We start from the raw sequence: 15,608 nt of genomic DNA, 5'->3' as shown, positions 1-15,608 counted from the left end.
TTTTGGTGTTGTCCATCTGGTGATGTCCATGTGTAGTCTCCTCTTGTGTTGTTGGAAGAGGGTGTTTGCTATGACCAGCGCATTCTCTTGGCAAAACTCTATGAGTCTTTGCCCTGCTTCATTCCGTACTCCAAGGCCAAATTTGCCTGTTACTCCAGGCAAACTCCTGTTTCTTGATTTCCTACTTTTGCATTCCAGTCCCCTATAATGAAAAGGACATCTTTTTTGGGTGTTAGTTCTAAAAGGTCTTGTAGGTCTTCATAGAACCATTCAACTTCGGCTTCTTCAGCGTTACTGGTTGGGGCATAGGCTTGGATTACCGTGATATTGAATGGTTTGCCTTGGAAACGAACAGAGATCATTCTGTCATTTTTTGAAACTGCATCCAAGTACTGCATTTCGGACTCTTTTGTTGACTATGATGGCTACTCCATTTCTTTTAAGGGATTCCTGCCCACAGTAGTAGATGTAATGGTCATCTGAGTTAAATTCACCCATTCCAGTCCATTTTAGTTCACTGATGCCTAGAATGTCGACATTCACTCTTGCCATCTCCTGTTTGACCACTTCCAATTTGCCTTGATTCATGGACCTAACATTCCAGGTTCCTATGCAGTATTGCTCTTTACAGCATCAGACCTTGCTTCTATCACCAGTCCCATCCACAACTCGGTATTGTTTTTGCTTTGACTCCATCCCTTCTTTCTTTCTGGAGATATTTCTCCACTGATCTCCAGTAGCATATTGGGCACCTACCGACCTGGGTAGTTTCTCTTTCAGTGTCCTATCATTTTGCCTTCTCATACTCTTCATGGGGTCCTCAAGGCAAGAATACTGAAGTGGTTTGCCATTCCCTTCTCCAGTGGACCACATTCTGTCAGACCTCTCCACCATGACCTGACCGTCTTGGGTGGCCCCACACAGCATGACTTAGTTTCATTGAGTTAGACAAGACTGTGGTCCTGTGATCAAGTTGGCTAGTTTTCTGTGATTATGGTTTTAGTGTGTCTGCCCTCTGATGCCCTCTCGCAGCACCTACCGTCTTACTTGGGTTTCTCTTACCTTGCACGTGGGGTATCTCTTCATGGCTGCTCCAGCTGCGACAGACCGCGCAGAAGCACGCTAGCTGCGACGGTTACAAATAGCTGTGAAAAGAAGAGAAGAGAAAAGCAAAGGAGAAAAGGAAAGATATTCCCATTTGAATGCAGAGTTCTAAAGAATAGCCAGGAGAGAAAGAAAGCCTTCCTTAGCGATCAATGCAAAGAAATAAAGGAAAACAACAGAATGGGAAAGACTAGAGATCTCTTCGAGAAATAGAGATACCAAGGGAACATTTCATGCAAAGATGGGCTCAATAAAGGACAGAAATGGTATGGACCTAACAGAAGCAAAAGATATTAAGAAGAGGTAGCAAGAATACACAGAAGAACTGTACAAAAAAGATCTTCATGACCCAGATAATCACAATGGTCTGATCACTCACCTAGAGGCAGACATCCTGGAATGTGATGTCAAGTGGGCCTTAGGAAGCATCACTACAAACAAAGCTAGTGGATGTGATGGAATTCCAGTTGAGCTAGTTCAAATCCTGAAAGATGATGCTGTGAAAGTGCTGCACTCAATATGCCAGCAAATTTGGAAAACTCAGCAGTGGCCACAGAACTGGAAAAGGTCCGTTTTCATTCCAATCCCAAAGAAAGGTAATACCAAAGAATGCTCAAACTACTGCACAATTGCACTCATCTCACACGCTAGTAAAGTAATGCTCAAAATTCTCCAAGCCAGGCTTCAGCAATATGTGAACCAAGAACTTCCAGATGTTCAAGCTGGTTTTAGAAAAGGCAGAGGAACCAGAGATCAAATTGCCAATATCCGCTGGATCATCGAAAAAGCAAGAGAATTCCAGAAAAACATCTATTTCTGCTTTATTGACTGCGCCAAAGCCTTCGACTGTGTGGATCACAATAAACTATGGAAAATTCTGAAGGAGATGGGAATACCAGACCACCTGACCTGCCTCTTGAGAAACCTGTATGCAGGTCTGGAAGGAACAGTTAGAACTGGACATGGACCAACAGACTGGTTCCAAATAGGAAAAGGAATATGTCAAGGCTGTATATTGTCACCCTGCTTATTTAACTTATATGCAGAGTACATCATGAGAAACACTGGGCTGGAAGAAGCACAAGCTAGAATTAAGATTGCTGGGAGAAATATCAATAACCTCAGATAAGCAGATGACACCATCCTTATGGTAGAACGTGAAGAGGAACTAAAAAGCCCCTTGATGAAAGTGAAAGAGGAGAGTGAAAAAGTTGGCTTAAAGCTCAACATTCAGAAAACAAAGATCACGGCATCTGGTCCCATCACCTCATGGGAAATCGATGGGGAAGCAGTGAAAACAGTGTCAGACTTTATTTTCGTGGGCTCCAAAATGACTGCAGATGGTGACTGCAGTCATGAAATTAAAAGACGCTTACTCCTTGGAAGGAAAGTTATGACCAACCTAGATAGCACATTAAAAAGCAGAGACATTACTTTGTCAACAAAGGTTCATCTGAACAAGACTGTGGTTTTTCCAGTGGTCATGTATGGATGTGAGGGTTGGACTGTGAAGAAAGCTAGTGCCGAAGAATTGATGCTTTTGAACTGTGGTATTGGAGAAGACTCTTGAGAGTCCCTTGGACTGCAAGGAGATCCAACCAGTCCATCCTAAAGGAGATCAGTCCTAGGTATTCATTGGAAGGACTGATGCTGAAGCTGAAACTCCAATACTTTGGCCACCTCATGCGAAGAGTTGACTCATTGGAAAAGACCCTGATGCTTGGAGGGATCGGGGGCAGGAGGAGAAGGGAACGACAGAGGATGAGATGGCTGGATGGCATCACCGACTTGATGGGTATGAGTTTGGGTAAACTCCGGGGTTTGTGATGGATAGGGAGGCCTGGCGTGATGCGATTCATGGGGTCGCAAAGAGTCGGACACGACTGAGTGACTGAACTGAATGAATTTCTTCTGCTCAGTTCAGTTCAGTTGCTCAGTCGTGTCCAACTCTTTGGAACCCCATGGACTGCAGCGCGTCAGGCCTCCCTGTCCATCACCAACTCCCAGAGTTTACTCAAACTCACATCCATTGAGTTGGTGATGCCATCCAGCCATCTGATCCTCTGTTGTTCCCTGCTCCTCCTCCCCCTAGTCCCTCCCAGCATCAGGGTCTTTACAAATGAGTCAACTCTTCGCATCAGGTGGCCAAAGGAATGGGGTTTCAGCTTCAACATCATTCCTTCCAATGAACATTCAGGACTGATTTCCTTTAGGATGGACCGGTTGGATCTCCTTGCAGTCCAAGGTACTCTTAAGAGTCTTCTCCAACACCACAGTTCAAAAGCATCAATTCTTCGGCTCTCAGCTTTCTTTATAGTCCAAATCTCTCATCCATACATGACTACTGTAAAAACCATACGCTTGACTAGATTGACCTTTGTTGACAAAATAATGTCTCTCTGCTTTTTAATGTGCTGTCTAGGTTGGTCATAACTTTTCTTCCAAGGAGTAAGTGCCTCTTTATTTCATGGCTGCAATCACCATCTGCAGTGATTTTGGAGCCCCCAAAAGAAAAGTCTGCCACTGTTTCCACTGTTTCTCCATCTATATGCTATGAAGTGATGGGACCAGATGCCGTGATCTTTGTTTTCTGAATGTTGAGCTTTAAGCCAACTTTTTCACTCTCCTCTTTCACTTTCATCAAGGGGCTCTTTAGTTCTTCTTCACTTTCTTCCATAAGGGTGGTGTCATCTGTATATCTGAGGTTATTGATATTTCTCCCAGAAATCTTGATTCCAGCTTGTGTTCTTCCAGCCCAGCATTTCTCATGATGTACTCTGCAAATAATTTAAATAAGCAGGGTGACAATATACAGCCTTGACATATTCCTTTTCCTATTTGGAACCAATATGTTGGTCCAATGTCCAGTTCTAACTGTTGCTTCTTGACCTGCATACAGATTTCTCAAGAGGCAGGTCAGGTGGTCTGGTATTCCTATGTCTTTCAGAATTTTCCAGAGTTCATTGTGGTCCACACAGTCAAAGGCTTTGGCATAGTCAATAAAGCGAAATAGATGATTTTCTGAAACTCTCTTGCTTTTTTGATGATCCAGCAGATGTTGGCAATTTGATCTCTGGTTCCTCTGCCTTTTCTAAAACCAGCTTGAACATCTGGAAGTTCACAGTTCACGTACTATTGAATCCTGGCTTGGAGAATTTTGAGCATTACTTTACTAGCGTGTGAGATGAGTGCAATTGTGCAGTAGTTTGAGCATTCTTTGGGATTCCTTTCTTAGGGATTGGAATGAAAACGGACCTTTTCCAGTTCTGTGGCCACTGCTGAGTTTTCCAAATTTGCTGGCATATTGAGTGCAGCACTTTCACAGCATCATCTTTCAGGATTTGAACTAGCTCAACTGGAATTCCATCACATCCACTAGCTTTGTTTGTAGTGATGCTTCCTAAGGCCCACTTGACATCACATTCCAGGATGTCTGCCTCTAGGTGAGTGGTCACACCATCGTGATTATCTGGGTTGTGAAGATCTTTTTTGTACAGTTCTTCTGTGTATTCTTGCCACCTCTTAATATCTTCTACTTCTGTTAGGTCCATACCATTTCTGTCCTTTATTGAGCCCATCTTTGCATGAAATGTTCCCTGGGTATCTCTGATTTTCTTGAAGAGATCTCTAGTCTTTCTCATTCTATTTTTTCCCTCTTTCTTTGCAATGATCAGTGAGGAAGGCTTTCTTATCTCTCTTTGCTATTCTTTGGAACTCTGCATTCATGGGTACATCTTTGCTTTTCGCTTCTCTTCTTTTCACAGCTATTTGTAAGGCCTCCTCAGACAGCCATTTTTGCATTTCCTTTTCTTGGGGATGGTCTTGATTTCTATCTCCTGTACAATGTCACAAACCTCCGTCCATAGTTTATCAGGCACTATGTCTATCAGATCTAGTCCCTTAAATCTATTTCTCACTTCCACTGTATAGTCATAAGGGATTTGATTTAGGTCATACCTGAATGGTCTAGTGGTTTTCCCTATTTTCTTCAATTTAAGTCTGAATTTAGCAATAAGGAGTTCATGATCTGAGCCACAGTCAGCCCCTGGTCTTGTTTTTGCTGACTGTATAGAGCTTCTCCATCTTTGGCTGCAAAGAATATAATCAATATAATTTTGATATTGACTGTCTGGTGATGTCCATGTGTAGAGTCTTCTCTTGTGTTGTTGGAAGAGGGTGTTTGTTATGACCAGTGTGTTCTCCTGGCAAAACTCTTATTAGCCTTTGTCCTGCTTCATTCTGTACTCCAAGGCCAAATTTGCCTGTTACTCCAGGTGTTTCTTGACTTCCTATTTTTGCATTCCAGTCCCCTATAATGAGAAGGACATCTTTTTTGGGTGTTAAGTCTAGAAGGTCTTGTAGGTCTTCATAGAACTGTTCAACCAGCATCACTGGTTGGGGCATAGACTTGGATTACTGTGATATTGAATGGTTTGCATTGGAAATGAACAGAGATCATTCTGTTGTTTTTTGAAACTGCATCCAAGTACTGCATTTCGGACTCTCTTGTTGACTATGATGGCTACTCCATTTCTTCTAAGGGATTCTTGTCCACAGTAGTAGATATAATGGTCAGCTGAGTTAAATTCACCCATTCCAGTCCATTTTAGCTCACTTTTTCCTAAAAAATCGACATTTACTCTTGCCATCTGTTTGATCACTTCCAATTTGCCTTGATTCATGGATCTAACATTCCAGGTTCCTATAGCAGTATTGCTCTTTACAGCATTGGACCTTGCTTTCTTCACCAGTCACATCCACAACTGGGTGTTGTTTTTCTTTGGTTCCATCTCTTCATTCTCTCTGGAGTTATTTCTCCACTGATCTCTAGTAGCATGTTGGGCACCTATCGACCTGGGGAGTTCATCTTTCAATGTCCTGTCTTTTTGCCTTTTCATACTGTTCATGGGGTTCTCAAGGCAAGGATACTGAAGTGGTTTGCCATTCCCTTCTCCAGTGGACCACATTTTGTCATTTCTTCTGCTCAAGTCATCAGAAAAACTGGTTACTTAAAACATCTCATGATACTCACTTTCTTAGGCTTTCTCATTAGAAATACTTCCTCAGTGGAAATATACTCTACATCAGTTGAGTTCATTTGCTCAGTCATGTCCGACTTTGCAACCCCATGGACTGCAGCACACCAGGCCTCCCTGTCCATCACCAACTCCCAGAGTTTGCTCAAATTCATGTCCATTGTGTCAGTGATGCCATCCAACCATCTCATCCTCTGTCGTCCCCTTCTCCTGCCTTCAATCTTTCCCAGCATCAGGGTCTTTTCTAGTAAGTTAGTTCTTTGCATTAGTGAGTGTTGAATTAACACTTTCCAACCTTTCCTGGTGATCCATCTAATGTGATCTCCTCACCCTAACATCAATTTTAAAAAATTGCATTTTTGGAGACATGCTCGTTAATTTTCAATAAGGTGATTTCTTTGAATAAGTGTTACTACAGAACACAGTTATTGGTTTCTTCTGTTGTTTTTCTACCAGCAAACCTTATCTTGATTTCCTCCAATATCTTACTCTGTTGACTATCTCACAAGTGGCATTAGAAAAGTCAGTAGGAAGTTTTCCTAATACAGAATTGAGGGGTTTGCCATTTGTTGCAAGTTTCCAGTCTAGCTGTTGTGTGATTAGAACTGAAATCTGAATGTCAAATGTCTTATTTGCTGGGAACTGAATATTTAATGAAGAAATATTTTCATGAAATAAAATGGGATTTCTGGCCTTGTTGGTTCCTGAAATTCACATTTGAACAGTCCTTGAGTATAGCCCTTGGTTGGTGTATAGAAAAATGAAACCTAGGTCCTATCACTGGGACTTGCCTCTTAAGTTAGGTGAATTCCCCCTGCACGCTTTTAGAACTGGGACTCCTTTGCAAGATGACTGGGTTAGACTCTGGGTGTCCCATGAGGCTGACTCATCCAAGGGAAGTTCGTGATATTGATTAACCATCACTGGTTCTGGCAGATTCCATGGGTTGCTAAAGGCAGCCACTTACAGATGTCAGCGTACACACTGATCTGTCTCTAGTCAATCAGTGCTCATCTTAAAGAGAGTCTGTCAGTGGCTGTCACTTTCTGTCCTCTGGTTTTCTTCAAAGGAAAATGTTCAAGAACTGAGTGAGAAAGAAACTTAGAAAGTCAGGAGTAGAGAGCCTGTTCAGGGTGACAGTTCAGAGGTGTTTATTGTCTATTAAGAAGTGGCAGGGGTGGCATGGCCATCTGACATTGGAGTCTGATCATAGTTCTCTGTTCCTTTCCTGTGGCAGTAAGCTCAGGTATGACTTATTTTTGGTCTTTGGAGTCTGAATATGGTCTGATCAGATTTTGAAGGCACTTGTCATGAGTCCAAATTCCAAAGTTAACTTAAAAGAGTTTATTTATAAAAACTGGCTCCAGCCAAGCAGAATTCGAGCTGGGCAAGATTCCGTGCCAGGGCAGGTTTTTCCCTCTTAATATATATCAGGAATGCACTGAGAATGCAGTCTCTTTATGTAACATCCTCACCCACTCCTGCTCATGGGTCCGTGGGCAGATACCCAGCAGGAATGTGACAGAGATTCTTTCGGGCTTTTTTAGGGCTGTCGGCCGTCAAGCCACATTCGTATCAGCTGTGAAACCAGTGCTTTATAACTAAGCATAAATTACAACCTGTGGCCTCCTCCTCCATCTCTGTGAGACGGCGTCTAAAGCCTATGCTCTGTGACAGCCTGGAGGGATGGGGTGGGGAGGGAGGTGGGGGGTTCAGGACTGAGGGGACACGGGTATGCCTGTGGCCAGTTCATGTTGATAAATGGCAAAAACTAGCACAGTATTGTAACTATCCTCCAGTTAAAATAATTTTTTTTTAAAAAAGAAAATATTTGTGCTTCAGCCAGGCTGAAAACTCAGTAAGACTTTAGAAATTTGTTACTACTTTTCTTTTTAAAATCACTGTGATTTCTTTGCAGTTAAAATATTTATTAAGTGAAAGTGTTAGTCACTTAGTCATGTCCAACTCTTTGCGACTCCATGGACTGCAGCCCGCCAGGCTCCTCTGTCCATAGGATTCTCCAGGCAAGCATGCTGAAGTGGGTAACCATTCCCTCCTCCAGGGGATCTTTCCGAACCAGGGATCGAACCCGGGTCTCCTGTGTTACAGGCAGATTCTTTACCATCTGAGCCACTAGGGAATATTTATTAGGAGGTTTGTAATTGCAATGAGGGGTCCTATCTCTAGTCCTGTAACAAGCATAGAACCATGCGGCATCTGAGTGGTCTTGGTAAGTGTGCAATTCTCTCTCACTCAGCTTGGTATCAAGGAATATATTGGTATTTGCTCTCACCCATCCAGGTTGCTCACTGAGCACTGGTTTTGGGGGGCAGTGGGCAGTGTTGGGGGTACACAGCAGGAGAAGTATAGAGGGTGTTGTGGGGCTGCTGTGTGTGATGGATGAATGGGCTGTGCTTCCCACTATGGGAGCAAAGGAAGCTTCTGTTTAGTCTTGAGGGAAAGTCTGGAAGCCCTTGAATTTGGTCTTAAAGAAAAGGCTGCCAGGCGAAGGTTGGGTCGGGATGAACTAGGCCAGGGGTGTGCTCTGGGGGTGGCAGGAGGGTGCTGAGGAGCCAGGGATTCTAGAGCCTGGTGGGGTTTGGGGCTTTTTCTGTGTTGAAAAGAGCCATTAATGATTTTTTGAAGCAAGAAAATAACTTGAAACTGTTATTCTTTCCTGAAACCATCTGCTCTCTCCCCCTGAAAACTCCACAAACTGTAGTTCATCAGGGTCATTAAACATAGGAGACTGAAAAAAAAAAAAAAATAGGAGACCGAAACATAACAACCTGTGTTTCCTTGTCATGCAAGCTTCTTTTCTGTTCCTTTCTGTTATTCAGTCAAGGATTATCAAGAGTTAACACACTTTATGGCTTTTTGAAAGACATTTATTATGTCGTATTGTGTTTTATGGTATTTTCCAGGTGTTGAAATAGTGAAACCTGTGTTTACAACAAGTCTTCCCTTCATTTCCTGGTGCACAAATAATTCTGTTTTCATAGTCCTTTGCCTTAAGGAAATGAAAGTCTTCACTTTTACCTTAAAATTTCTATTTTTGTTTTCAAATATTAGAAAGTCTCAAGAATGTATTAAGAATGTATTACTCTTGTTTGATGCCTATTTTGGTTTTTAAAAAACCTCACATTGTCTCTTATTTTCTAGGCTTACAAAGAGATTAAAGAGTGAATCCCTGAAGTCTGACTTCACGATAGATTTAAAACATGAGGTGGGTCGTGAACTTGTTTGGTTAAAAGTCTTCGTAATCAAGAATCTGTGTCTTTTTAAATGGTAATAAGGTCATACACATCGATAATTACCTTAAACATAAACAGGTTTAATGCACCAACCAAAAGACAAAGGCTGGCAGATGAAAACATCTGCATGTTTGCACTTCCACTTACCACATCACTTACTTAACCCCCCAAGTTGTAGGTAATTATTTTATAGTGTTAAGTTAATCATATTTCCATTATGGCTTTTAATTGTAATTGTAATTATTTTTTGTCTGGCTATTCATTGTGAAAACTTATAACCATCTTTTACTTTTGTGATTATGTAATATTATTTGCTTAATACCATTATATTATGGTTGGTTAACAGAAAATAGTAGAATTCTATATTACTAAAGTGAAAGTGTTAGTTGCTCAGTTGTGTCTGACTCTTTGTGACCCCATGGACTGTAGCCCACCAGGCTCCTCTGTCCATGGGATTTTCAAGAATACTGGGGGGCGGGGGGAGGGTTGCCTTCTTCGCTGGAGAAGCATCTTCCTGATCTAGGGATCAAACCTGGGTCTCCTGCATTGCAGGTGGATTCTTTACTGCCTGAGCCACCAGGGAACCCAGAGGTGAATGTTTAAAAAACTTGCCAAAATGTCATTAAAATACCTCTGGTCTAATCTGGTGCTTCGGTTGCTCGCATGCCTCCGTCGCGTCTCTGGTCTGATCCGGCGCTTCGGTTGCCCGCATGCCTCGGTCGCGTCTCTGGTCTGAGCTGGTGCTTCGGTTGCTCGCATGCCTCCGTCGCGTCTCTGAGCTGGTGCTGTGCAGCAGGATGGAGCCATCTGGTCCCCTGGCATTTAGTGGACCCTGGTCGCTAAGCATCCTGGGGCAGGTGGCAGGCGTGCCATCGTGAATCCAGTAGTCTCTGATCATCAGTTAGGAAGGTCTCTCTGTGCAGCTTATTCATGGGTACATCTGATGGCCAACCTCCTTTCCCTCCAGAGAATTCTGAGTCTTAGGACATTGGGGTCAGTCATGACACATAGCTCAGTCCAGCAGCACTGGCCGCCTGCCAGGAGCAGAAAGGGCACTCAAAGGATTTTCATTTGAGGGGTGTTTTTAAATTATGAAAATACATGTCAGAAATCATTCTTTTCCATGAGAGGGAGGGAATGACTAGTTGAAAGCCAGGGTCTGTCTAGATATTTTTAATGGATAATCAGCTCAGGTATAGATTCCCAGGTTTGGGAGCTTATGGAACATTGAATAACATACAAAAAAAAAAAAAAAACCGGAAAAAAAGCTCTTAACATACCTGAAAGGTATAAACATCAGTCAAAATATCTGTGTTTAAGAGAGAGAACTTGACTGGTTGCCTGGATGTATCTCCCCAAGAGGACCCCACTTTGTTCTCACCAGAGTAAATAGCTTTCTTGAATTCTCTCCCTCTCCCCCTTCTCTTATTATTGTATAATGTATGAATGTATCTCTGAATATATACTATGTAGTTTCGCATCCATGAATATGATTATAATTTGATTTGAAACTCATCTGTGTTGGTATGTGCAGCTTTAATGAATTTATCATCACTTTCTATAAAGTCTGTCTCAGGACTATACCATGGTGCATTTGCCCAGCCTCCTGGTTGTGGGCCTCTGGGTCACTCCTGACTTTTTGCTATTACAGTCCCTGCTTCTGTGAACATCTTTTACACATGTCATGGTGATCATCTGTAAGAGTTTCTGAACAGCAGAAGCTTTTAGATTGTTTTGTGACTGGGACTCACTTTAAAAAATATGTTTTTCATTGTGACTCAGTGTACTTGTGTGTTGTTCTTGTGTTTTGTTATTGATTTCCAGCTTAGCATGACTGGTCTGTATAACAGTCATTTGAAATATTTTTAGGCTTGACTCTAAGACCAGGTTCATGTTCAGTTTTCAGAAATGGAGAAAAGGATATACGTGCTCTGATTGGAGGGTACATTATTCTCTTCAGGGGCTTTCCTGGTGGCTCAGATGGTAAAGAATCCACCTGCAATGCAGGAGACCTGGGTTTGATCCCTGGTTCAGGAAGATTCCCTGGAGGAGGGCATGGCTGCCCACTCCAGTATTCTTGCCTGGAGAATCCCACGGACAGAGGAGCCTGGTGGGCTAGAGTCCATGGGGTCGCAAAGAGTCAGACATGACTAAATGACTGACACTTTCACTTATATCTGCTAAAGAAGAAATAGATAAATCAGTTAATCTTGTGTGCTTTTCACATATTTCCTCCCTCTCTCCCTTCCTCCTTTTTTTTGTTTTGTCTGCTTGATATGTCATTTACTAAGGGAGGGATATGAAAATCTTCCCTATGAGTGGTGACAGTGTCTCTTTGTGGAACTGCCAACTCTTGCTATTTATAGTCTGGGGCTATGTCAGTAAGAAGCGTACGGGTTTAGAATTGTCATGTTCTCTTGGTAAATTATCTTTATCTCTAGTAATGCTTGTTGCCTCAGTGTTTACCTTGTTGATAGGAACACTTCTATACTAGCTTTCTTTTGGTGTTTGCCTCATAATTGTTTTTCATCTTTTTTCTTTCAGTAGTTTCATGTCCTCATCTTTTGATGTGTTTCTCTTGAAGAGGATATGCTTATCTTTTTCTCCCAGTTTGACAACCTTTATCTTCAAACCACGTAGCAAATTTACATTTACATTTTTCAGGATATGTTGTTGTCGGTCGCTTAGTCATGACTGACTCTTTTGTGACCCTGTAGCCCACCAGGCTCTTCTATCCATTGGATTTTGCAGGCAAGAATACTGCAGTGGGTTGCCATTCTCTTCTCCAGGGGATCTTCCCGACCAGGGATCGAACCCATGTTTCCTACTTTGCACCTTTGTTCCCCCTCCCGTTTTTCTTTTTCTAACCCTAACCCTTTTGGAAGTTCAGTCTCAGTGTCTGTTTCTTAATGGTTATTTTAAACATTTTAACATGCATGCTTAACCTTGTTGTTGTTTAGTCATTAAGTCTTGTCTGACTCTTTGCCACCCCATGGACTGCAACAGGCCAGACTCTTATCCACTGTTTCCCAGAGTTTGCTCAAGTTCATGTCCATTGAATGGGTGATGCTTACCTAACCATGGCTAATTAGTCAATATCCTGAAAATTTAAGGACCTGAGAATATATCCCTCTCTCAATCTGATGCTCTTTTGTCCAGCAGCTTTGTTCTGTCATTTCTTTTAACTCTGCAACTCAGATGTTGCCCTTACTTTATGTGGTTACCATTTGCATTAACTTAAACCCTGTATTTCCTCACATTAACTTAAATCCCTGTATTTTGTTTTGCTTCTGGACCCTGCTAATGGAGATCATTTTTATTCTTCCTGAAGTATATCATTCAGAATTTCCTTTTCAGTGAGGTGGCAAATTCTCAGGTTTTCCTTTAAAGATAATTTATTTCAGCTTTGTTCTTGAGGCATGATTGCATTGTGTGTTCAAGTCCAGGTTGTGAGAGACCTTTCGTCTAATCACAGCAGCGCTGCTCCCCTGTGCCCTTTCTTCTGTTACTGCTGTTGTGTTGGGTGATAAGCCATCACTCTCACCTGATTGTAGCCAATCTGCTGTTTCTCTGGCTGCTTTAAGATTGTTCTTTGTCTTTGGTGTTCTGCTGTTTTCACTTGTTCAGTCACTCAGTCCTGTCTGGCTCTTTGCAACACCATGGACTGCAGCATGCCACTCTTCCCTGGCTTTGTCTGTCTCCCAGAGTTCACTCAAACTCATGTCTGTTGAGTCAGTAATGCCATCCAAACATTTAATTCTCTGTCACCTGCTTCTCCTCCTGCCCTCAATCTTTCTTAGCATCAGGGTCTTTTCCAATGAGTCAGCTCTTCACATCAGGTGGCCAAAGTATTGGAGCTCCAGCTTCAACAACAGTCCTCCCAATGAATATTCAGGGTTACTTTCCTTTTGGATTGACTGATTTAATCTTCTTGCTGTCCAGGGGACTCTCAGGAGTCTTCTCCAGCATCAGAGTTTGAAAGCATTAATTCTTTGGTCCTCAGCCTTCCTTATGGTCTAACTGTCACATCCATACGTGACTACTGGAAAAACCATAGCTTTGACTGGACAGACCTTTTTTGGCAAAGTAATGTCTCTGCTTTTTAATATTGTCTAGGTTTGTCATAGCTTTTCTTCCAAGGAGCAGTTTCACTATGGGGTGTGTGTGAGTGTGTGTGTGTGTGTGTGTGTGTGTGTAGAGGGCTTCCCTGGTGGCTCAGATGGTAAAGAATCTGGGGTGTGTGTGTGTGTAGAGGGCTTCCCTGGTGGCTCAGATGGTAAAGAATCTGCCTGCAATGTAGGAGACCCAGGTTCGATCCCTGGGTCTGAAAGGTCCCCTGGAGAAGGGAATGGATACCCACTGCAGTAGTCTTGTCTGGAGAATTCCATGGACAGAAGAGCCTGGCGGGCTGCAGTCTGTGGGGTCACAAAGAGTCAGACATGACTGAACAACTAACATATACACACACACATGCAGACACATACACCATATACTTTATTTTCTTGGGCTCCAAAATCACCGCAGATGGTGACTGCAGCCATGAAATTAAAAAACACTTTCTGCTTGGAAGAAAAGCTATGAAAAACCTAGACGGCATATTAAAAAGCAGAGACATTACTTTGCCAACAAAGGTCCATCCAGTCAAAGCTATGGTTTTTCCAGTAATCATGTATAGATGTGAGAGTTGGACCATAAAGAGGGCTGAGCACTGAAGAAATGATGCTTTTGAACTGTGGTGTTGGAGAAGACTCTTGAGAGTCCCTTGGACTGCAAGGAGATCAAATCAGTCCATCCTAAAGGAAATCAACCCTGAATATTCATTGGAAGGATGGATGCTGAAACTGAAGCTCCAATACTTTGGCCACCTGATGCAAAGAGCCTACTCATTGGAAAAGACCCCTGGGAAAAATAGAAGGCAGGAGGAGAAGGTGACGACAGAGGATGAGATGGTTGGATGGTATCACCAACTCGATGGACATGAGTCTGAGCAAGCTCTGGGAGATAATGGAGGATGGGGAAGCCTGAAGTGCTGCAGTTGCAGAGTTGGACATGACGAGTGACTGAACAGCAACACCAGTGTCTAGACGCAGACTATTTTTTTTTCTCATCTTACTTAGCATTCTTGGGCCTTTCTATAATAGAATTGTTAAGCAATTAAAAAAAATTCTCAGCCACTGTCTTTTCAACTATTTTCTCCTCCCCCCTGTTACTCTTTCTGGAACTTTAGACATATGCTAGAGGTTTGCACTTCTCTTTCATGTTCCCCATCTCTGTTTCTTGCTGAGCTACAGTTCAGATAATTTGGGGGGCTTCATCTTTTAGTTCCCTAGTTTTTATTCAGCTGTGTCTATGATAGGCTGCTTATCCTTACCATTAAAATGCTCATTTTCAGCTTATATTTTTCATGTCTTGTTGTTCTAGATATTTCTTTTTCAAATTTGCTTTCCTGTGTAATCTTTCAGAAATTTTGCTCATGTTTTAAAGCTTTTCTTTGTAAAAATATATGAAACAGTAGTTTTCTAATCTGTGTACTTGATCATTCCAATCCCTGGATTCTTCTGGGTGGGCCTGATTAAGCTGTGTCCGCTGGCTCTTGCTCTTCATCTCCTGTCTTTGTTCTACTTTCTGTGATTTTTCTGAGTGCTCTTGCTCCTGGGGACTTCACCTGTGACAGTCCACAAGTCCTGTTAAGGTTGTGGGCTCCTCAGTAAGGCTTTGCATTAGCTTTTGCCTACTTGCTAGAGATTCATACTGACTCAGGGCCACTCTGTTTAAGGTATTTTTGGACTATGTAGGTGACAGATTAGGGAGGCCTGGCTCTTGGCTACAAAATCTCAGGATAGCTGGAGATGAGTTTTCCCTATCTAGTGCCAAAGTCCCAGCTTCATGTGGGGGTTTGCTGTTAGACACCCCCACTTGGATGGGTCACGGGCTTTATTCTCTTTAACACATATCAGAACCTCAGCATGCCTAGAACCCAGCTGATACCTGCGAGGGAAAACGACCCTCAGGGACCTTCTCTCCCAGGTTCTCACTTTCCATTTTTGTCTTTGTAAGCTCCACGTTTTGTGCCAGTTTAGCAGTACATTAAAAAGCTTTTAAAGATATTTTATGTAGTATTTTTAGATAGTTTCAGCCCGTTGGTTATTCAGGGTGTGTAATTACCATCCTGCAGGAAACCAGAGTCATGATGATCTTACGTTTTATCTGTCTC

General features: G+C 42.4%; 1 protein-coding gene across 3 annotated transcripts in view; it reads left to right on the top strand.

The window, feature by feature from the left end:
- The window catches only part of B3GLCT (beta 3-glucosyltransferase), a 113,512-nt gene that overhangs the window by 61,297 nt on the left and 36,607 nt on the right, over positions 1-15,608 (top strand). For all 3 annotated transcript variants that reach the window (XM_043477680.1, XM_043477678.1, XM_043477679.1), the window contains one exon: positions 9,303-9,366. In XM_043477680.1, coding sequence (XP_043333615.1) covers positions 9,303-9,366 — 64 coding nt within the window. The remainder of the gene's footprint in view (positions 1-9,302; positions 9,367-15,608) is intronic.

The sequence above is a fragment of the Cervus canadensis genome, chromosome 9 (genome assembly GCF_019320065.1).
Source record: "Cervus canadensis isolate Bull #8, Minnesota chromosome 9, ASM1932006v1, whole genome shotgun sequence".
Taxonomy (NCBI): domain Eukaryota; kingdom Metazoa; phylum Chordata; class Mammalia; order Artiodactyla; family Cervidae; genus Cervus; species Cervus canadensis.
The sequence above is the reverse complement of the archived record's forward strand: the minus strand, read 5'-3'. Positions and strand labels throughout refer to the sequence as shown.